General features: G+C 32.5%; 4 protein-coding genes across 7 annotated transcripts; all 4 read right to left on the minus strand.

Annotated features, from left to right (window-relative positions):
* Window positions 1-2,316: 2,316 nt before the first annotated feature.
* Window positions 2,317-6,450, minus strand: LOC130625923 (ryncolin-2-like). Of its 3 annotated transcripts, XR_008981778.1 has the most exons (5): window positions 5,448-6,450; window positions 4,804-4,944; window positions 4,197-4,349; window positions 3,710-3,802; window positions 2,317-2,472 (listed from the first exon to the last, which is right to left on the minus strand). XR_008981778.1 is itself a non-coding variant. In XM_057441048.1 (4 exons), exons 3-4 carry the CDS (start codon window positions 4,344-4,346, stop codon window positions 3,713-3,715), a joined length of 240 nt encoding a protein of 79 aa, XP_057297031.1. In that variant the 5' UTR covers window positions 4,347-4,349; window positions 4,804-4,944; window positions 5,448-6,448; the 3' UTR covers window positions 3,557-3,712. The 3 variants fall into 3 exon arrangements, 2 of the variants coding, with proteins under 2 accessions (XP_057297032.1, XP_057297031.1); XM_057441048.1 differs by lacking the exon at window positions 2,317-2,472 and having other exon boundaries at window positions 3,557-3,802; window positions 5,448-6,448; XM_057441049.1 differs by lacking the exons at window positions 2,317-2,472; window positions 4,804-4,944; window positions 5,448-6,450 and adding an exon at window positions 3,260-3,547 and having other exon boundaries at window positions 4,197-4,789.
* A 781-nt stretch (window positions 6,451-7,231) lies between these two features.
* Window positions 7,232-11,064, minus strand: LOC130625999 (pulmonary surfactant-associated protein D-like). Its single transcript, XM_057441119.1, has 3 exons — window positions 10,955-11,064; window positions 8,585-8,725; window positions 7,232-8,130 (listed from the first exon to the last, which is right to left on the minus strand). Exons 1-3 carry the CDS (start codon window positions 11,012-11,014, stop codon window positions 7,876-7,878), a joined length of 456 nt encoding a protein of 151 aa, XP_057297102.1. The 5' UTR covers window positions 11,015-11,064; the 3' UTR covers window positions 7,232-7,875.
* Window positions 11,065-11,400: 336 nt separating this feature from the next.
* Window positions 11,401-15,353, minus strand: LOC130625738 (macrophage receptor MARCO-like). 2 transcript variants are annotated; one of them, XR_008981753.1, is made up of 4 exons: window positions 14,794-15,353; window positions 14,107-14,286; window positions 13,086-13,233; window positions 11,401-12,525 (listed from the first exon to the last, which is right to left on the minus strand). XR_008981753.1 is itself a non-coding variant. In XM_057440842.1 (3 exons), exons 1-3 carry the CDS (start codon window positions 14,887-14,889, stop codon window positions 13,180-13,182), a joined length of 330 nt encoding a protein of 109 aa, XP_057296825.1. In that variant the 5' UTR covers window positions 14,890-15,353; the 3' UTR covers window positions 12,544-13,179. The 2 variants fall into 2 exon arrangements, 1 of the variants encoding a protein (XP_057296825.1); XM_057440842.1 differs by lacking the exon at window positions 11,401-12,525 and having other exon boundaries at window positions 12,544-13,233.
* A 2,061-nt stretch (window positions 15,354-17,414) lies between these two features.
* Window positions 17,415-20,525, minus strand: LOC130625053 (uncharacterized). The gene is made up of 6 exons (XM_057440136.1): window positions 20,454-20,525; window positions 20,179-20,278; window positions 20,039-20,100; window positions 19,449-19,562; window positions 18,867-18,971; window positions 17,415-17,690 (listed from the first exon to the last, which is right to left on the minus strand). Exons 1-6 carry the CDS (start codon window positions 20,523-20,525, stop codon window positions 17,550-17,552), a joined length of 594 nt encoding a protein of 197 aa, XP_057296119.1. The 3' UTR covers window positions 17,415-17,549.
* Window positions 20,526-20,680: the final 155 nt, after the last annotated feature.

Here is a 20,680-nt window from a genome sequence, read left to right on the forward strand (position 1 = left end):
ATTATTGAGCGTCTTGCTACAATACATTTTCAGTTGGAGCTATATCTCTTAACTTTCTGCGCAAACTGATCCAAATGTTAAAATATTTTATCCTGAAGCAATTTTAATGCTCTAGAATTTTTGTGCAAGAAAACCTGATTCTTTATCGAGTTTTGTCGAGGGGGCGTTCAATAATAACGCTGCTGTTTTGTATAAACGCAAATAAATTTGTGCGACAAAAGTAATAAATAATTCAACATCTTGTTCCGCGTTTTACTAATTTGTTGACTTGAAATATTCCTTTTTAAAAAAGGCTGTAGTCCTTTCAAGATTTTTTTTAACTAGTCGTTAGGCCGTGAAAAAATCCACGGGTTCGCCCGTCCTTTTTATATTGCATTGCGTGCTACTCGCTACATGCACAGCTAAGCTACTATTTTGCATGACAGACAGACGGAGGAACAGACGTATACGGGTATTATAATATAGATTAACATATCTACTTTTTCTGCGTTGAATTTTTTCAAATCAAGATTTTCTTCTCCAGATATTAAATTTTACGTTGTTGTTTTGTGTATTCCGTGTTTGATAAAGTATATACAGTTTAATTGCACAAACCGCAGCATTTCGTGCATTTTTAACACGAAGCTAACACTGATACAACAAACCTCTTTACATTTTATTTAAGGGCACAATGAATCGGTTCCAGCAACCAGTTTCAACACAGAGCCTATCCTTGAATTGCTGTGATATTTCAAGCCAATCTTCCGGTGATCTAGGTACACAAAGAGATAGATAAATTGCTTCACGAAACGAGTCGACTCACACAGGTTCTGTCCATCCTGAATGATAATTTCAGTGTTTGCTGTGTTTCTCCAGTTGCTAAAAATCTTAAAGTTAAAACAAGACTTTTCTTAGCCGGGATACTTTTTGGAAGATCGGTGTTTTATTTTGCAATCCATCCTTCTACTAAACTTAATAAATGTTGGAATCTGTCTGGACTCATTCTTAAGTACCGATAATGATAAGTACCGATAATCTCTATCATCTTTTAAGTCTTGTATAGAGTATTAAAAACACGGTGTGTCTGGCGTTGTTGATAGATTTTCCTGATCCACAATATTCTTTTTTTATTTTTTAACATTTTTTTTATTCTGACCTTTATATCAATGGTAAAAATATAAAAACAAATCTTCGACTTCTTCCAATTCCAATTCATTATTATTCATGTTGCAACTTTATTTTTTTCTCTTTGCTTTTTGTGATTAAAAAGATAATGTCCCCACCGTAAACGCACTTAATCGCAAATCATGCGCACTAAGATATACGCTCTTATACGCACTTAAACGCCCAGTGAGTACCGAGCTTAAGAGTTTCTTTTTAGGGTAGTTGAGCTTATTTTTGCGGTATTGAACCGAAAAGCCTATCCTTGGTCAATACTTGCCATACGTTTTATTGACCTCTCTATAGCACATCATATGCAATGGATTGAGAAATTTTATTTTTTGACATTCTACTTGAGACGCTAGTTTAAGATTATCGTATTTTTTGTAGAGATAAGAAAAAAAACATTTACTTCATAAAAAGGCAAGCATTATCTAAAATTTAGACCAAGTTGACGAAAACAGCCTCAAAGTTGGACAGCTTAAGATTAAGAAAATGTAGTAGAACTAAAAGATATCCTAATTGTGTTTACAAATTGACGTAATGTGGTGATGACAGAGCATCTCATATCCTCAAGTAAGGCACATTTTTTCAATCACAAATAAATTTGCTATGTGCAGTTGTTGTTTTTTCATCCATTAACGGTTCATGACTATATAATATCCGACAGCTTTCATAAGAAGCGTGAGACCAAAGCAGTAAGGAGGAAACTCAAATAAAAGTACCATGTGTTATTCAAAATGTTTTATTCTACTCAACTTGACATACTGGCTGGTAGCAAGGTACGTGTTTATATATAGCATAAATTTTCTAAGATAAAACTGAGAAATTTTAAATTCTTGTTATAGAAGGTAGGATATGTCTCAAACCTATTTGTAGCATTTGTATTTATTTTAGGGATCAGACCAAATAAAGTTGTATTGAACAAGCTTTAAAGTTTAGAAATTCATTGCAGTTATTTGCAAAACAATTGATGATATGGACGTCGCATTGAAACCACTGAATAAAAACAACCGGTAAGACTTGTCGAAAAGTTCAGTATATTCGTGAAAATACCAAATGAAAATTCTACATTTTCCTTTACCAAATCGGGTAGAGAAAAGCTTCAAGCTGCACTTCAAAGGTACATGTTAAGTCTAAATGATAAATCGATTCCACTTGTCACCAGACAATTCGTAAAACACATGGGGACAAAAAGAATAATGGAAGAGTATTTATCTCTTTGAAGAGAGGTAAAACAACCATTGGTTTTGACATTGTCTCCTTTGCATTAGTCTTTGCAAAAAGAGCAAAGAAATAATTGATGAGGCGATCATCAACAGGACATTTAACCTAAGTAAAAAAATGTAGTCAGAATATTAATCAATGCATTAAAAGAGAACAGAAACAATAAGTAATAACCAGAAACGGGAGAAAGACACAACCACACCCTGCTCAAGTAAAGTTGGTGCACTCAACTGTCAAAATACCGAGACCTCCACCTATGCTAAAGAAAGACTGAAAAATGCAAGAACAGGCAAAGACTGTCCTAAAGCTGATTGATCTTTGCGTTTAGAGCTTGACAGCAAATATTAGATGAGGTACCTGTGTACCAAAGCTTCGTGTTAGCATTTTTATATTAGCAATAACCTAATATTTGAAACATTATATGTGTATTTGTTTAATGTTATCTTGTTTTACTTTTAACATTTGAAAAGGACATGTACCTATCATATCAGGATGGCTGTATCTTAAACACGAGCGAATTTTTTGTTAAATAAAAAGAATATGTTTTAAGTTTCCTCAGGTTTCTATTTTGTAACTTAGGCATGTAATGAAGCCAACGGGTAGTCAAATTGGTTAAAAAATTCGATAATAGTTTTAGTTGAAGCGGTTTTGTCAAGACCTGGGACAACAGGTACAATCAAAAGATACAATCTTTGCAAATCTCCCTCCTGTTAAATTGAATTTGTCTGGACTGGCAACATTTGCATCTATATTACATCAAGAGTTAATAATAACTAAAGAAATTTAAGATCTGACATTTATCGACAATAGCCGTTGTCTTCCCGCCGGCCAAGCCAGCCGCATATAAAAAATGCTATATAGTTTGATGGATGGATTTCGCTATGGCGGGTGTCTTTTAAGACAAAATGGAATAAGAATGTACATTCTACGCGTCGATAAGGGCTAAAAAAAGATCAACGCTAGTATTTAATTTTTTTTACATTTTAGTTGTGTTTATAAGTAGCTTTCGATTTTAGTCACTAAAGAGTGTGTTTGAGCATACTAAACAACAATAAGTTATGTTAAAATAGATATTTTGTAATCGATCTAGGGTCTAACAAATTCTAATGTTTATATCTTTGATACTTTTCTAGCTGTTGTTTCTTGTACCAAGCAGTCGCGTTGGACATCACTGATGTATCTATGTGAAATAAAAATTATTCGAATAGGATAAGCGCGAATTAACTGAGCGAAAAGAAAAGAAACGCATGCAGAAGTGACCGAAATAAAATAGATAAAAAAAGGAAATAAACAAAAAATAAAAGAAAACAAAATAAGAACAGAAACAGATTAATTGCGTTACCCTTTAAGATGAGAGGGCACGAATGGCCTGATTATTCAAGTCTAGATATTTTTTACGAAGTTCGTATAACTTATGTACCAGTCCATTTATTTTCTAAAAAAAAGCATTAAATGTTTATTAAAAGATAACAAAATAACCAAATATGTGCAGAATCAATGTATTTTTACTACATATTTTTATTCTACTTAAGTTCTTGCAAAAACGGCAGCTGCCGTTTAACTTGGTCATGTCAACAATTGAACTTATCTTCACTTAAGCTTTTCTAGGATCTACCAAAATGTTCCTTACAAATACCTCATAAATACGCCGGGTATTTTGATTACCGTTTAACTCACATTTCTCTAACTGGAACTATATTTGCATGGATCACATTGCTGCACTTATTTCTTAGATAACGCACGAATGCTACAAGGAAGACAAAATAAATGAACGAAATGGCAAAATGTACTGCTTTAAAACACATCTTATATTCATCATATTTACTTACCTTGAAATCACAAGCACCTCTTCTTCCCTTCTCACCTTTGAAACCACTAAAACCTGGTATTCCATCAAATCCAGTTTTACCAGGTGGACCTCTTAGACCAATCTCTCCCGGTGGCCTTCTTATTCCATTGTCACCTGCATCTCCTCGCATTCCCTATATAACAAACGAAATGAATATTAGAATTAACGATTTAAACTAATCACAATATTCCGCGATTCACGAGTCGACTTATTGATTTTGATTTAGCAACTTTTCCAACACAACGTCTTCTGAAAGCAGGTTAAAGTCGCAGGTGCTAAAATTATATTTGTCAGGTTTTCTGAGAAAAAAGTCAGAAACAAACAAAACAAAACAAAACGCATTTCGCCTTTTGTGCGAATTTCTGTTTTTTCCGTAAACTTTGGCGCTCACATTTCACAAAATTTTTTCTCTACGGCACTTGTTGATACAATTTGTTGTAAAATTTTATTTTTCGTCATTTTTTTCTTTCTCTTGTTACTTATTTTTCTTGTCATTTCATATGTTCCTTAACAATTTATAGGAAGTATTTAATCGAAACTTAATATTTTATTTGCGCTCGATATTTTAGTGTCGCCATTGTGCTTACCGTTTCACCGTGTCTTCCTGGGTATCCCTTTTGACCAGTTATGCCTTTTTCTCCAGGACTCCCTGTATCTCCTTTTACACCGCGATGTCCAGGCTCTCCCTTAGGACCTTCCAATCTACGCGGAGCTTTTACGATATACGTCTAAACAAATTTTTGGAAAATTGAAAGAGAAAAGTTGTGAAGTCTGTGGAGACCTGAAATGTTGATTTAATACTACTTTATTCGGAGAAACTTTCGCAAGAGAAACTTTCGCAAGAGAAACTTTCGCAAGAGAAACTTTCGCAATAGAAACTTTCGCAAGAGAAACTTTCGCAAGAGAAACTTTCGCGAGTACAAAAACTCGCGAAATTTTTGGATAAATTTTCGCAAATCTACAAATTAAAAAATTTCCGCGAGATAAACTTTTGCGAAATCTGAAATTGGAAAGTTTTAGCGAGAATTGATGTGTGAAATAAATAATATAATTTGAAGTTTGCCATTAACTAAATTCCTTCTGCAGCTAGGTCTCACTTTGAGCCTTGTTTTCCTTGAACTCTTCTCATAGTTTGTCATTCTTTCCAAATCCTTTTGCTTGCTGAAGTACTGAAGAACACGAAAACAAAAAAATAATTTTGTCAATGAAAACATTGTAAAAGTTGACTTACTTCTGCATTCCCTTGAGCTGCTAACAAGTTTTAGCGAGATGAACTTTCGCGATTCGTGATTTTTTATGTTCCTATAACAAAAGTGGCCTATATTTTTTATGATAGAAAAGTGTTTTTTAACGATGTAAAGTTCTTTCTAATGGTATGTAAAAACTTCTGTTTACAAACTGGCTTCATCGTCAAAATCTCAAAACAGATCAAGCGCATTTCTAGGCTCGTCTTCTTCCGGCTCCCACGCATTGTCGTCATTGCCTTTTTGCCAGTAACTCGGTTATAAGCCATACATATACATTTGAAACATCATCTGTTTTGTTTATTTCTAAGTTTATTCCAATCTTGTTCCCAGTGCCCGTTGTCTCTTTTTTTATCAGGAGGTCAAGCCAAGTGAGGGCGAGTCAAGAAATAACTTTTAAAATCAGCAAATTTCTTTTAAATTTTAGTGGATAAACTTTCGCGAATCGACAATTTAGAAAGTTTGTCCTGAATAAACTTTCGCGAATGGTCATTCTTAAAAGTTTCACGAGACAAAGTATCGCAAAAAAGGTCAAAAAACGTAAACGTTTCTCCGAATAAAGTATTTTCCTAATTTTATACCATTAGCTTACTTTGTCAAGTAGAGCGTGGTCAAAATCAAAAGAGAATTCTGTCAAGTTTGTAAGGGCACACCCAGTTTAAACAGTAGTTTATTTTTACTTACTTTTTTGCATCCACTACATGCAACACTCTCACCAGGTTCTCCTTGCACGAGAAGCACATCTCCTCTTTCTCCTTTCTGTCCTTTTATTTGCAGCTAAACATTTTTATTAAAAGAATATACATCTTATCCTAGTAACTTCGTAGTATCTGAATTAACCAGATTTTTCGTCTGTGAAACAATTTTGCTTGCTATGCTTTTCAAAACAGATCATAATATACTCGCCTCCTGTAGTAAAACATTTTCGTCTAAAAAATATTTCTTTTATTTTGCTTTCATTATTATCATTGTTTTTTAATTAGAAAATTTTCCATTTTCACAAGTATTAAACTTACAAAAGCAAATTATCAAAAAAGGTAATGTATTACGCCGCAGGAAGAAGGGTTCCATGAAGAGATAATCTTTTCGGTGCGTCAAACAACTTTAGCCAAACCTTGCAGTACAATTCTGTAATTCCATTCTTCTTTAACTCATTTTGAAAATTTTGAAGATTTTCATGTTTAGTTCTTAAGGAAATTCAAATCTTTTTTTAAAAATTTTAAAAACGAGTAAAAATAAAGAAGAATTTAACGCGACAATTTGCAAGTAAGTGATAATTACTGCTCTTTCTCTTAATTTTTAGAAATTCCTCCAAAATTCAAACTTTCGATATTTCGAACATTCTTTTTGACCCTATTACAGTTGCAGATTTTGGGAGTCAACTGTATCAGCAGCAAAATTGAAAACTTGCTACATTAGAAGTCTTGATATGTGCAGGTATCATGAAAACATAATGATTTGATTACGTCAGCAGTGTATATGCAAAAAAAATGTTTTGAAAAATTTGTTTTTGACAAACATTTAAGGATTTGCTGTCATTAGCAAGACAAACAAATTTTTTTTAAAACCGTTTGCACAAAATCGCTGATCAAAACAATTTATAGAAATATGTGCTTTTGACAAACGGTTAAAGATATACAAATCGTTGAAACCTCATATTTTAATATGCATATTTAATATATTTAATTTCCAAAAGACGTTTTTTTCTAGTCACTAAAGAGTGTGTTTGAGCATACTAAACAACAATAAGTTATGTTAAAATAGATATTTTGTAATCGATCTAGTGTCTAACAAATTCTAATGTTTATATCTTTGATACTTTTCTAGCTGTTGTTTCTTGTACCAAGCAGTCGCGTTGGAGATCACTGATGTATCTATTTGAAATAAAAATTGTTCGAATAGGATAAGCGCGAATTAACTGAGCAAAAGAAAAGAAACGCATGCAGAAGTGACCGAAATAAAATGGATAAAAAAAGGAAATAAACAAAAAATAAAAGAAAACAAAATAAGACGAGAAACAGATTAATTGCGTTACCCTTTAAGATGAGAGGGCACGAATGGCCTGATTATTTAAGTCTAGATATTTTTTACGAAGTTCGTATAACTTATGTACCAGTCCATTTATTTTCTAAAAAAAAGCATTAAATGTTAATTAAAAGATAACAAAATAACCAAATATGTGCAGAATCAATGTATTTTTACTACATATTTTTATTCTACTTAAGTTCTTGCAAAAACGGCAGCTGCCGTTTAACTCGGTCATGTCAACAATTGAACTGATCTTCACTTAAGCTTTTTTAGGATCTACCAAAATATTGCTTACAAATACCTCTTAAATACGCCGGGTATTTTGATTACCGTTTAACTCACATTTCTCCAACTGGAACTATATTTGCATGGATCACATTGCTGCACTTATTTCTTAGATAACGCACGAATGTTACAAGGAGGACAAAATAAATGAACGAAATGTATTTTTTTAAAACACATCTTATATTCATCATGATATTTACTTACCTTGAAATCACAAGCACCTCTTCTTCCCTCCTCACCTTTGAAACCACTAAAACCTGGTATTCCATCAAATCCAGTTTTACCAGGTGGACCTCTTAGACCAATCTCTCCCGGTGGCCCTCTTATTCCATTGTGACCTGCATCTCCTCGCATTCCCTATATAACAAACGAAATGAATATTAGGATTAACGATTTAAACTTATCACAATATTCCGCGATACACGAGTCGACTTATTGATTTTGATTTAGCAACTTTTCCAACACAACGTCTTCTAAAAGCAGGTTAAAGTCGCAGGTGCTAAAATTATATTTGTAAGGTTTTCTGAGAAAAAAGTCAGAAACAAACAAAACAAAACAAAACGCATTTCGCCTTTTGTGCGAATTTCTGTTTTTTCCGTAAACTTTGGCGCTCACATTTCACAAAATTTTTTCTCTACGGCACTTGTTGATACAATTTGTTGTAAAAATTTTTTTTTTGTCATTTTTTTCTTTCTCTTGTTATTTATTTCTCTTGTCATTTCATATGTTCTTTAGCAACTCATAGGAAGTATTTAATCGAAATTTAATATTTTATTTGCGCTCAATATTTTTGTGTCGCCATTGTGCTTACCGTTTCACCGTGTCTTCCTGGGTATCCCTTTTGACCAGTTATGCCTTTTTCTCCAGGACTCCCTGTATCTCCTTTTACACCGCGATGTCCAGGCTCTCCCTTAGGACCTTCCAATCTACGCGGAGCTTTTACGATATACGTCTAAACAAATTTTTTGGAAAATTGAAAGAGAAAAGTTGTGAAGTCTGTGTAGACCTGAAATATTGATTTAATACTACTTTATTTGGAGAAACTCTCGCAAGAGAAACTTTCGCAAGAGAAACTTTTGCAATAGAAACTATCGCAAAAACTCGCGAAATTTTTTGGATAAATTTTCGCAAATCTACAAATTAAAAAATTTCCGCAAGATAAACTTTTGCGAAATCTGAAATTGGAAAGTTTTAGCGAGATGAACTTTCGCAATTCGTGATTTTTTATGTTCTTATAACAAAAGTGGCCTATATTTCTTATGACAGAAAAGTGTTTTTTAACGATGTAAAATTCTTTCTATGTAAAAACTTCTGTTTACAAACTGGCTACATCGTCAAAATCACAAAACAGATCAAGCACATTTCTAGGCTCGTCTTCTTCCGGCTCCCACGCATTGTCGTCATTGCCTTTTTGCCAGTAACTCAGTTATAAGCCATACATATACATTTGAAACATCATCGGTTTTGTTTATTTCTGAGTTTATTCCAATCTTGTTCCCAGCGCCCGTTGTCTCTTTTTTTATCGGGAGGTCAAGCCAAGTGAGGGCGAGTCAAGAAATAACTTTTAAAATCAGCAAATTTCTTTTAAATTTTAGTGGATAAACTTTCGCGAATCGACAATTTAGAAAGTTTGTCACGAATAAACTTTCGCGAATGGCCATTTTTAAAAGTTTCGCGAGACAAAGTTTCGCGAAAAAGGCCAAAAAACGCGAAAGTTTCTCCGAATAAAGTAGTTTGCTAATTTTATACCATTAGCTTACTTCGTCACGTAGAGCGTGGTCAAAATCAAAAGAGAATTCTGTCAAGTTTGTTAGGGCACACCCAGTTTAAACAGTAGTTTATTTTTACTTACTTTTTTGCATCCACTACATGCAACACTCTCACCAGGTTCTCCTTGCTCGAGAAGCACATCTCCTCTTTCTCCTTTCTGTCCTTTTATTTGCAGCTAAACATTTTTATTAAAAGAATATACATCTTATCCTAGTAACTTCGTAGTATCTAAATTAACCAGATTTTTCGTCTGTGAAACAATTTTGCTAGCTATGCTTTTCAAAACAGATCATAATATACTCGCCTCCTGTAGTAAAACATTTTTGTCTAAAAAATATTTTTTTATTTTGCTTTCATTATTATAATTGCTTTTTAATTAGGAAATTTTCCATTTTCACAAGTATTAAACTTACAAAAGCAGATCAGCAAAAAGGTAATGTACTACGCTGCAGGAAGAAAGGTTCCATGAAGAGATAATCTTTTCGGTGCGTCAAACAACTTTAGCCAAACCTTGCAGTACAATTTTGTAATTCCAATTTCCTTCAACTCATTTTGAAAATTTTCATGTTTAGTTTTTAAGGAAATTAATATCTTTTTTAAAAATTTTAAACGCGAGTAAAAATTCAGAAGAATTTAACGCGACAATTTGTAAGTGATAATTCTCTTAATTTTTAGAAATTCCTCCAAAATTCAAACTTTCGATATTTCGAACATTCTTTTTGACCCTATTACAGTTTCAGATTTTGGGAGTCAACTGTAACAGTAGCAAAATTGAAAATTTGCTACATTAGAAGTCTTGATATGTGCAGGTATCATGAAAACATAATGATTTGATTACGTCAGCAGTGTATATGCAAAAAAAATGTTTTGAAAAATTTGTTTTTGACAAACATTTAAGGATTTGCTGTCATTAGCAAGACAAACAAATTTTTTTTAAAACCGTTTGCACAAAATCGCTGATCAAAACAATTTATAGAAATATGTGCTTTTGACAAACGGTTAAAGATATACAAGTGTTTGAAAATTTCCGCCAAAGCAGGACTGACTTAGTCAGCCACGTAAAAGTAAAATCATTTTAGAGGGCAAGTCGTAGTGTCTCTCCTCGGGTCTACTATCGTTAGCCCCTGATTGGTAGAAAATTAGCCCCCTCTGACTCCTGCTGCTGAGAGCATGCTTAAAGTTCGACTATCCTTCGTTACAGCAGAATTGTTTTGTGAAATAAATAATATAATATGAAGTTTGCCATTAACTAAATTCCTTCTGCAGTTAGGTCTCACTTTGAGCCTTGTTTTCCTAGAACTCTCTTCATAGTTTGTCATTCTTTCCAAATCCTCTTGCTTGCTGAAGTACTGAAGAACACGAAAACAAAAAAATAATTTTGTCATTGAAAACATGGTAAAAGTTGACTTACTTCTGCATTCCCTTTAGCTGCTAACAAACCAGCAAGTAGAAAAATTAAAATTGTTCCCATAATGAGGAAGGTTCTGGTTGCCAATCAAACTTTATTTATACTTGTCTAAAGAAAATAACACCGTTTGCTGTTACCGTCTAAGAGTCATACTTGGGGCAGAAGAAAAAAAATGAAATCGTTGAAACACTATATTTTAATATGCATATTTAATATATTTACTTTCCAAAAGACGTTTTTTCCTAGATTTAAATATTTTGCGCCGCTAAAATCCAAAAATGGTGGTGGCGCAATTAAATCCTGTAATTTTGAGCAAAACGTATTCAAGAAAAGGCGAAAAGAAAACTTCGAAAGCCATCACGACAAAACCAATTGGCTACGCTGGATTGAAACTGATGCCTTCGAAATTTTTATAAATGCTTCTGAGCCATTATTACACTCCTACTTGAGTTTTTCAGGGCTTTCCTAGTCCAAATGCTAACTGTTACGTCATGTGGAAATGACGATAGTGCTGCGTGTCTGGGCTACCTTTGACCAAATGTAAGAAATTAATGACTACTACATACAGACAATTGGCTATTCTATAACTTGCAAAATTTCGAAACATGGTGAAAAAACCTACTGTTTTGTCCAAGAAATTGCTTTGTCCAAGCTCTTTTGTGGGTGCAAAACTTATGACGAATAATACAATGTATATTTTCTCTAAAAAAATTACAAGCCACAAGCAACATATAAATAAAAATGAAAGAATTAAATTCCAAAATAGAAATATTAACGAGCTGAACACACCAGACAAAAGTTTAAGACAGTAATAAACAATATAAATAAAGACAAAAACAAAAAAAAGGAAAAACAGACAATTAAAAAAGCAGAGGCTAAGAAGAATCAATGCATTGAAGAAAACCCAAACATGTCACCACTGAATTCATTTCAAGTATATCTCATAGAATGCTGCATTGCGTAAAAGTTGTCTTTGATCCTTAATACCATGTTAGTTCGACGAGGCTTAGTATCTTTTCTAAATTACATAATTTCATCTGTTTCTAAATAGAAATAAATCATTCCTAATAACTATGCATATTTACCTTATGTTCACATTAACATGGATGTGTTCACAGCTGTTGCCGTAAATAAAAATAAAGAATTAGTTACGAAAAAAGCAATTAGCTATTATCGTAAGATATAAAAATATTTGGATGATATCAGTCCGTCAAAATGATGTCGTAATACATTTTCGAACACAAGAAAAAGAAAACAACAGTCTTGCAATCAATTCAAATGTTCAAAATTGCTTAATGGACGCACAGAGTTTTGGAGCTAAGTAAAAATGATAAAAATTTGTCAAATTTTAATTCCCAAAAAATATGCTTTAAAAAAGGTTTAAAAATCAAGAGTTTTATGTGTCCTAAAAGACAAAAGGCAATTAATTTTTGTAACGGATTCTTTTTCCAATTTTGTCTGACACTGGTAAAAACCTCCATCGATTGCAACAAAACTAGAAGCTACCTTTCATCAAAGTACATCTTGATTTTTCTTAACTCTTTTTCCAGTATTTTAATACCATCCTCAATATCCTAAAAACGCAAAGACAGCGTCATAACAAATAATTGTAGTGACGCTACGGAAACACGAAATCCAAAATATAAAGAACGAGAGACTCCTCGGATTCTTCCTACATGTGACCGACAAGTCTATTTAATAAAACCCGTGTATGTCTGTCTGACACGCAAAATGGTAACTGTAGTAGCAAGACACACGAAATGCCGTAAATAAAGGACGGGCAAAACCGTGAATTATTCTACAGGCCACCGACTAGTTGTATATTCAACCGACTATGGAACATAACCTTGATTTTTGGATGTTTTGTTTAATTAATTACCGAGAAATAATTTTGCTAATAAAAATTAAATTTAATGCTTATACTGCTTTTAATCACATTGAATTATGTAAGTCCTTGAAACCGTACCCTCTAATTTTTCTTATCCTATATAAAAGTCAAGAAAAGTCACAAAGTTTCTGAATCAAATGACATAGGCCGCGGCGATTATCTCACTCCGACCAATAGGGTTAACTTGGACAAATATTGTTTCCCGTGTGTGATTTAAAAATAGCCAAAACAAAAGTTGCAACAAACCTGTGTACCACAGTCACCTGTAGCTCCTTGGTCTCCTTTATTCCCGGAATGACCATTAGAACCTTCTGGACCCATGGGACCTTCTTCTCCTACTTCACCAACCCTTCGGACCTTGAATCCCTTGCTCGCCCTTTGCACCTTTTTCGCCCTGTTATGAAAAAATAATTTTTGTGTAAAAGTTTGTGTGTTTTTAACACATTGCTACTACAGTATGGTCAGCAAAAAGCAGACAAAGCGATGTAATGAGAAGGAGGAAGGGGGGTTAGTTAAGTGCACTCAAAACCTAGTCTCCTATAAAAACACATCTGTAGTCGCGTGTGCATTTTTGAAACACAAAAGCCATCTTGAGAACGTAGTTAGCTTAAATTTCTTTACTGTTTATAAAAACAAAGTAATGTGGGTCTAGATTTATAAAACACAATTACTTCCGAGCAAATTTTCAGGTTTTTACATTACGTCAAAATCATCTATTTCTTCTATTCCTTCTATTTATTTTCATTTATCTGACTAATTATTCTTTTATGTTTTAAAAGAAAATAAATAAAACATTTATAGTTAAAAAAAAGTATTTACAAAAAACCTTAAACAGCCGCAGCTAAAATTTAGACTATCTTCCAAAAACGTTTCTCTTAAAAAATTTGTTCCTAGAGTCAGTGTCCAAATGAAATAAATTAATTAAGGAATAAGTAAATTAACAGCCGCCACAAACGCAGTTAATGGTTTGGTCGAAATTTCTTGAAGAATATATCCATTATTTCGTTATGATTGGTAACCACAACCGCAGTTACACCTACGACCACACTTATTTTTTAAAAATCACTAGGCTTAGAAAAAGTGTCTGTCAAGCCTAAATGCCCATAAAATGTAATATTCTCAAAAGAAAGTCAAGTTTCCCAGGGAAAAATAAATTAAAACATAACAGATTTAAAAATAGCAAATATAAAACGTAATAGTTTAAACCTGGAAAAGAGAAGAAAATGGAAGGTGTAATGAAAAGGGCTAAGTATTATGGCTTGTTTACCTTTAATCCGGAAAAACCTGCTTGACCAAATTCTCCCTTTATTCCCTGGATACCTTTTTCACCTCGATCGCCTTTAATACCCAAGTAACCCCGCTCTCCTTTTATGCCTGGTTCTCCTCGTTTCATATTGCTATTTTCATAGGAGAACATAGGAGCAATAATAACATCAGTTTGAAGCATCTAAACCAAATAAAGAGCTTTTAAATACTTTTAAATCATTGACACTGGAATTGTATATTAATAGTATTTTTATTCTGCAGTATGCTATGTCAATTAAAATACAACCAAGGAACAAAGTAAGATTTGGAAAGCGTATTTTGTTGTTATTTTATCACGGAATAGTTTAAAGATGATTTTTATAGTGGTTTCCCACAATGATGAACTCGAGCCGTGTTTACTGTGATGAAATAAAGGTTTGGCTTTCTTATAGAGTTTCTTCGAAGCATGTCAATGATTAGAACTAATTCTTAAAGTCATCTATAGCGCATACGTACTTCGTAAACAAAAAAGTACAAAGTGATTATTTTTGCACCTCATTTTAAATTTACTATTTCTAAAACAAATTCGATAGGTCACTCTAATAGTGGTAATTTTTAAATATTGGTCACAGAATTGATCTTAAATCATACGTGAGTAATTCAATCTAGTTATACCAATATCCGGGAAATTTTTTTAGGCAGAACTTACTTGACGACAGATTAGACAGGTTATTTGTTCACCCTTTTCTCCTGGCGGACCAGTAATGTGAGATAAGGCTCCTTTTTCCCCTTTTCCCCCAATCATAGCTGTTAAAACTCCAAAATCTTGGAGATTATGCTTTAGTGCATCCTAAATGAAATGTGATTACTATACAATAATGATACGCAATATTGTATCAATTGAACAGACATTAAAGTACATCAAATCTAAGACTTGAAATTCTAATAAATTTAACACAACTTCTTTAGACAGAGCTAAAATACTCTATATAATCAGTAAAAAATTAGGCGTGACTTATTAAGCAGATTTACCTAAATTAATTAAATCAAAAATAATGAATTGTCGAGAAGGACAAATGTTTGATTACTTCCCACACAATATTCGATAAAACAGTTCCCGAGCTATAACACTAATCAATCTATGATAATGAAACACATACCTCCGGTACTACGCTACCACCTGCAACCACCAAGATTACATGCAAAACAAAATATTTGGCAAAACCATTCATCTTGCTAGGTTAGCTTTTTTTCTTTTTATATAAATAGAGTACTAGAAGAAAAATATTTTTTGTTTAAATTTAATTAATAAATGCGCTCGTTGAATTTCAAACCATAAAACATCTCTCAACAAAAGTGAATTCTACGTAATATACGCCATACATAATCTATTTTTTAATCCCTGCCCACCCGGCTCTCTCGGACATTTCCTTTTTAATTTGGTGCAACAAGGAGCGTTCAATTACCAGAGAGAGCTGTAGCTTGCTTTTTTTCTATGAAAAAGTCTTTCCAAATAAGGTCGCTCATTCAGAGAAGGAGTTCCATTTAGTGTGTTTTGGGATCTTTTATACGTCTTTTGAAAGTAAATAAATTCGAATCTTGTAGTATACGCATTTTAGATGTCTTTTAGAAGATCTTCAAAAGACGTCTTTTAAAAGATGTCTAAAAGTTATCTAAAATATATCTTTCAAAAGACGTCTTTCTCTTCTTGCTATAATGCATCTAAAACGCCTCTTTGAAAAGACGTCTTCTCCTATTTCTAAAAGTGGTCTAAAATGCGTCATTCAAAAGACGTTCGTTTTTTATATAAAAAATTCAATTTAAAAAGACGGGGGTGTTCGCAAACTTAGTTAGCATGTTTTTTTTTTTCGTGTATTAGCTGATGTATTACGTTGTCACTCTTCTATGTGTGGTGTGTTTTGTGACTACGGTTCTGTGAAAATTTTTCTGGAAATAAGCTATTATTTTCTCTCTAGAATCTGTCAACGAGCGTTTTAAAGATGCGGATGAATGAGAAATGCGACACGTGATTGGGACCAAGCTGCCAAGCCCTCCCAGTTAGTGGATCAGAGACATAAGGGGTACATTAAATGTGTAAGCAAAGGAAAAGCCCTTTCGACTTTACTCATTTATGAATTGCATTTATATTCTTTTTGTTTTTTTCTGAACTGACTTTCTATTATTTCAAATATTTATTTTGTTTATTTCGTCCTTGCAAGCGTTACGACGAATTTCAACTACTAGCAATTTTCACAGAATTTTTAAGGTGATTCTTTTCTATGGCCTAGTAATAATAATTAATAATTACAATTTGTAAATATGAATATGAATGATTTAATTGTATAGTGTTTATTATAAATAATATTTTATTTATTTATTTCCGGTTATATTTGCTTACTGTAATTCTAAAATATATTTATTTTTTAAAGTGTCAAATTATTTTTTAAAGTGTCAAATATTTTAATCGCAAAATATTTGTCGTCTTGGTATCGGTATTTCTGCAATTTATTAAAAATGTACGTTTCAAAACGTTAACATACAAAAACGTCTTAAATTTATTTAATAAAATGCCTATATTTTCTAAAAAGTTAAATAAAAAAAGCAATAAAAACCAAGGAAGACGTCTTATAGATAGATAAAAGATGTCTTTCTAAAGATGCATTTAAAAAGTTGCATTAAAGATGCATTTTAGTCGGTGCTATATCTGCAAAAAGTCTAAAAGACATCTTTACAAAGACGCATCGTAAAAGAATTTCTTAAAAACGTCTTAAAGACGTCTTTGAAAAGACGTCTTTTAAAAGATGTCTAAAAGAGATCTTTCGAAATGCATCTTTGAAAAGAGCTCTTTTAGACGCTTAAAAAGATGCATTATAGACGGACATATCAGCGCTAAAAAAGGCGTCTTTTAGAATTGCTAAAGATGTGTAAAAGACGTCTTTAAGAGCTCTTTGTGCCGGCTGGAATGATACAAGTGAATCTGATATATAATATGATACCTTGTCAGCTCATAATGCAACAGCTTTTTACGACTTAAATGTTAATGATGTGAAATGGGCAGCTTTAGACATTTATGTAACTACATGTAATAAGTATTTTAAAAGAAAAATAATATTAAATAAGAATTCACTACACAATGGGAAGGAAATTTGAAGTACTGGATATTTTTTAAAAAGTAGTTTAAATAAAGAGAAATAGTTGACGATATATTGCATTGATTATAAAATTTTAAAAAATACATTTATAATAAATGCCATTATTGTTCTCTCATTTCGACCGCATCCATCTAAATAGAGAAGAAAATACCTCAAATGATACATATCAGGCGGAAACATTCGGTTTGACAAAAAATAAAGATCCTACTTAGACGGGATACAAAAAATGTGTTAACCTTTCGGTTCAATTTTAGCGATTAGACCTTCCTTTGACTTTGGCAGTATTTTTGACACATTAGCCATCATAAAGCTTCTACTGTGCACGCAAATCATTTTTAAAGTGGGGAGGCAACATTCTCATGATAAATATACTTACAAAACTTTTAACCATTGTCCGCAGTCTTTCTATGTCATCCCGCATTACTTCGAGGCCAGTTCTGTATCTGTCTATTTTCTAAAGATTGAATATAGTAACCATTTTATAACGCTCTTGAGAAGATGTTGACGATGAGGTCACAACACAATACACCTTTCCTGAGACCATGAGTCATACTGTTTTTTTATGAATACCATATTTGAATTCCGCATAGTTTGTTTAATTTATGTGTAAAAGTTTAACTTGATACGCCAACAGAAAGTGCTATTTTGAGGAGATATATATCACAGTTAAAGTCTTCTTAATGCTGAAGTTACCATGTCCCGCCTTGTTTTCAGAAAGAGGTTAGACATGCCACAAATCTTTAAATTAGAATAGCAGGTTGTTTACTTGCTGCATTGTTTCGAAATTTTCTTTGTTTATGACATTTTTGATAAGGAATTCAAATCTGTTGTCCGTTTTTCATAAAACTCAACAGAAAAAGTTGCGGCACATCAAAAGAATAAGTCTCGGGAAAGGTGTATTAGCTGTAATGATAATTCTTTTTCAATGCAGGAAAGGAAGGAGAGTGGAGGGATCCAACACTTTAAAGGTTCTGTGTTTCAGCAAAATATCTTTTATTGAAGGAACTTTTTCATGAACAAGTCATTGACCACAAAAACAAGTGCCATAGGAGAACACAATGATAAGCAACATATAAAGACTGACACAAAACAATTTAGCAAGTCAAACAAAATCAAATATGCACACAAGAAAAAGAAAAAATATAATAACGTAATTCTGTTGCTAAAATACTGTTATCTTTTATTAAAAAAATTCAATTTCAAAAATGTCTAGTCGTTATTAATTTTTAATTCTTTCGAATATAGTTCCAGTGCTACGCGTTTAAAAAATACAAAAAATCAGGAATCATTAAAGACAAACATTAATAACAACGTAAATGGCGTGCAATGTATAAATTTTATAATCTACACTGTACTGAACTGCGCAAGTTTAATATCCTGTGCCATTTTTGTTTTCCTTAAAAATTTTATGTATGTTTGGCGAATCATAAATCTATTATAAGTTGGCAAAAATACTTTTGTTTCCGCAAGTCTATTGTTAAAACTTTGCGCACTCTTTATATGAGGAGTCTGTAAAAAGTTGGAGCTCGTAGGAGCTATTTTTTTGTTTATCATACATTATAAACGGAAAATTAGATGATAAATCATTTTCATAATGATGCAGCTATTTGGCTCGCTACAAAAGGCTTACCGCATCAATGTCTCCAGTAGTATGAGTTAAAACTCCTTTTTCCCCTTTTTCCCCAATCGGACCTGGTAAAACTCCAAAATCTTGGAGATTATGCTTTAGTGCATCCTAAATGAAATGTGATTACTATACAATGACAATACGCAATTTTGTATTAATTTATTAATTCTTTCGAATATAGTTCCGGTGCTACGCGTTTAAATAATACAAAAAATCAGGAATCATTAAAGACAAACATTAATAACATCGTAAATTGCGTGCAATGTATAAATTTTATAATCTACACTGTACTGAACTGCGAAAATTTAATATCCTGTGCCATTTTTGTTTTCCTTTAAAATTTTATGTATGTTTGGTGAATCATAAATCTATTATAAGTTGGCGAAAATACTTTTGTTTCCGCAAGTCTATTGTTAAAACTTTGCGCACTCTTTATATGAGGAGTCTGTAAAAACTTGGAGCTCGTAAGAGCTATTTTTTCTTGTTTAATACACATTTTAAATAGAAAATTAGATGATAAATCTTTTCGTATACGGATATACTTAGTAAATGATGCAGCTCTTTGGCTCGCTACAAAAGGCTTACCGCATCGATGTCTCCAGTAGTATGAGTTAAAACTCCTTTTTCCCCTTTTTCCCCAATCGGACCTGGTAAAACTCCCAAAACTCCAAAATCTTGGAGATTATGGTTTAGTGCATCCTAAATGAAATGTGATTACTATACAATAATGATACGCAATTTTGTATTAATTTATTAATTCTTTCGAATATAGTTCCGGTGCTACGCGTTTAAAAAATACAAAAAATCAGGAATCATTAAAGACGAACATTAATAACAACGTAAATGGAGTGCAATGTATAAATTTTATAATCTACACTGCACTGAACTGCGCAAGTTTAATATCCGGTGCCAGTTTTGTGTTCCTTTAAAATTTTATGTATGTTTGGTGAATCATAAATCTATTATAAGTTGGCGAAAATACTTTTGTTGCCACAAGTCTATTGTTAAAACTTTGCGCACTCTTTATATGATGAATCTGTAAAAAGTTGGAGCTCGTAAGAGCTATATTTTTGTGTATCATACATTATAAACGGAAAATTAGATGATAAATCATTTTCATATACGGATATACTTAGTAAATGATGCAGCTATTTGGCTCGCTACAAAAGGCTTACCGCATCGATGTCTCCAGTAGTATGAGTTAAAACTCCTTTTTCCCCTTTTTCCCCAATCGGACCTGGTAAAACTCAAAAATCTTGAAGATTATGCTTTAGTGCATCCTAAATGAAATGTGATTACTATACAATAATGATACGCAATTTTGTATCAATTGTACAGACATCAAAATACATCAACTCTAAGACTTGAAATTCTAATAAATTTAACACAACTTCTTTAGACAGACCTAAAATACTCTATATAATCAGTAAAAAATTAGGCGTGACTCATTAAACAGATTTACCTAAATTAATTATATCAAAAATAATGAATTGTCGAGAAGGACAAATGTTTGATTACTTCCCACACAATATTCGATAAAACAGTTCCCGAGCTATAACACTAATCAATCTATGATAATGAAACACATACCTCCGGTACTACGCTACCACCTGCAACCACCAAGATTACATGCAAAATAAAATATTTGGCAAAAACATTCATCTTGCTGGGTTAGCTTTATTTCTTTTTATATCAATATAGAGTACTAGAAGAAAAATATTTTTTGTTTAAATTCAATTAATAAATGCGCTCATTGAATTTCAAACCATAAAACATCTCTCAACAAAAGTGAATTCTACGTAATATACGCTATACAT

The sequence above is a fragment of the Hydractinia symbiolongicarpus genome, chromosome 14 (assembly GCF_029227915.1).
Source record: "Hydractinia symbiolongicarpus strain clone_291-10 chromosome 14, HSymV2.1, whole genome shotgun sequence".
In the NCBI taxonomy this organism is placed as follows: domain Eukaryota; kingdom Metazoa; phylum Cnidaria; class Hydrozoa; order Anthoathecata; family Hydractiniidae; genus Hydractinia; species Hydractinia symbiolongicarpus.

What these genes read in the sequence shown, in the direction of transcription:
- LOC130625738 (XM_057440842.1), bottom strand. Translation starts at nt 14,889, where the DNA reads ATGATTGGGGGAAAAGGGGAAAAAGGAGCCTTATCTCACATTACTGGT. An exon ending in CCTGTCTAATCTGTCGTCAA is followed by an intron (nt 14,287 to 14,793) that starts GTAAGTTCTGCC and finishes TATTTGGTTTAG; the next exon opens with ATGCTTCAAACTGATGTTAT. An exon ending in CAGGTTTTTCCGGATTAAAG is followed by an intron (nt 13,234 to 14,106) that starts GTAAACAAGCCA and finishes TTTTCATAACAG; the next exon opens with GGCGAAAAAGGTGCAAAGGG.
- LOC130625053 (XM_057440136.1), bottom strand. Translation starts at nt 20,525, where the DNA reads ATGAATGTTTTTGCCAAATATTTTATTTTGCATGTAATCTTGGTGGTT. An exon ending in TACAATTGATACAAAATTGC is followed by an intron (nt 20,101 to 20,178) that starts GTATCATTATTG and finishes GAGTTTTACCAG; the next exon opens with GTCCGATTGGGGAAAAAGGG. An exon ending in CTACTGGAGACATCGATGCG is followed by an intron (nt 19,563 to 20,038) that starts GTAAGCCTTTTG and finishes CATTTCATTTAG; the next exon opens with GATGCACTAAACCATAATCT.
- LOC130625999 (XM_057441119.1), bottom strand. Translation starts at nt 11,014, where the DNA reads ATGGGAACAATTTTAATTTTTCTACTTGCTGGTTTGTTAGCAGCTAAA. An exon ending in CAGCTAAAGGGAATGCAGAA is followed by an intron (nt 8,726 to 10,954) that starts GTAAGTCAACTT and finishes AAATTTGTTTAG; the next exon opens with ACGTATATCGTAAAAGCTCC. An exon ending in CAGGAAGACACGGTGAAACG is followed by an intron (nt 8,131 to 8,584) that starts GTAAGCACAATG and finishes TTTGTTATATAG; the next exon opens with GGAATGCGAGGAGATGCAGG.
- LOC130625923 (XM_057441049.1), bottom strand. Translation starts at nt 4,346, where the DNA reads ATGCGAGGAGATGCAGGTGACAATGGAATAAGAAGGCCACCGGGAGAG. An exon ending in GAGGTGCTTGTGATTTCAAG is followed by an intron (nt 3,803 to 4,196) that starts GTAAGTAAATAT and finishes GCTTTTTTTTAG; the next exon opens with AAAATAAATGGACTGGTACA.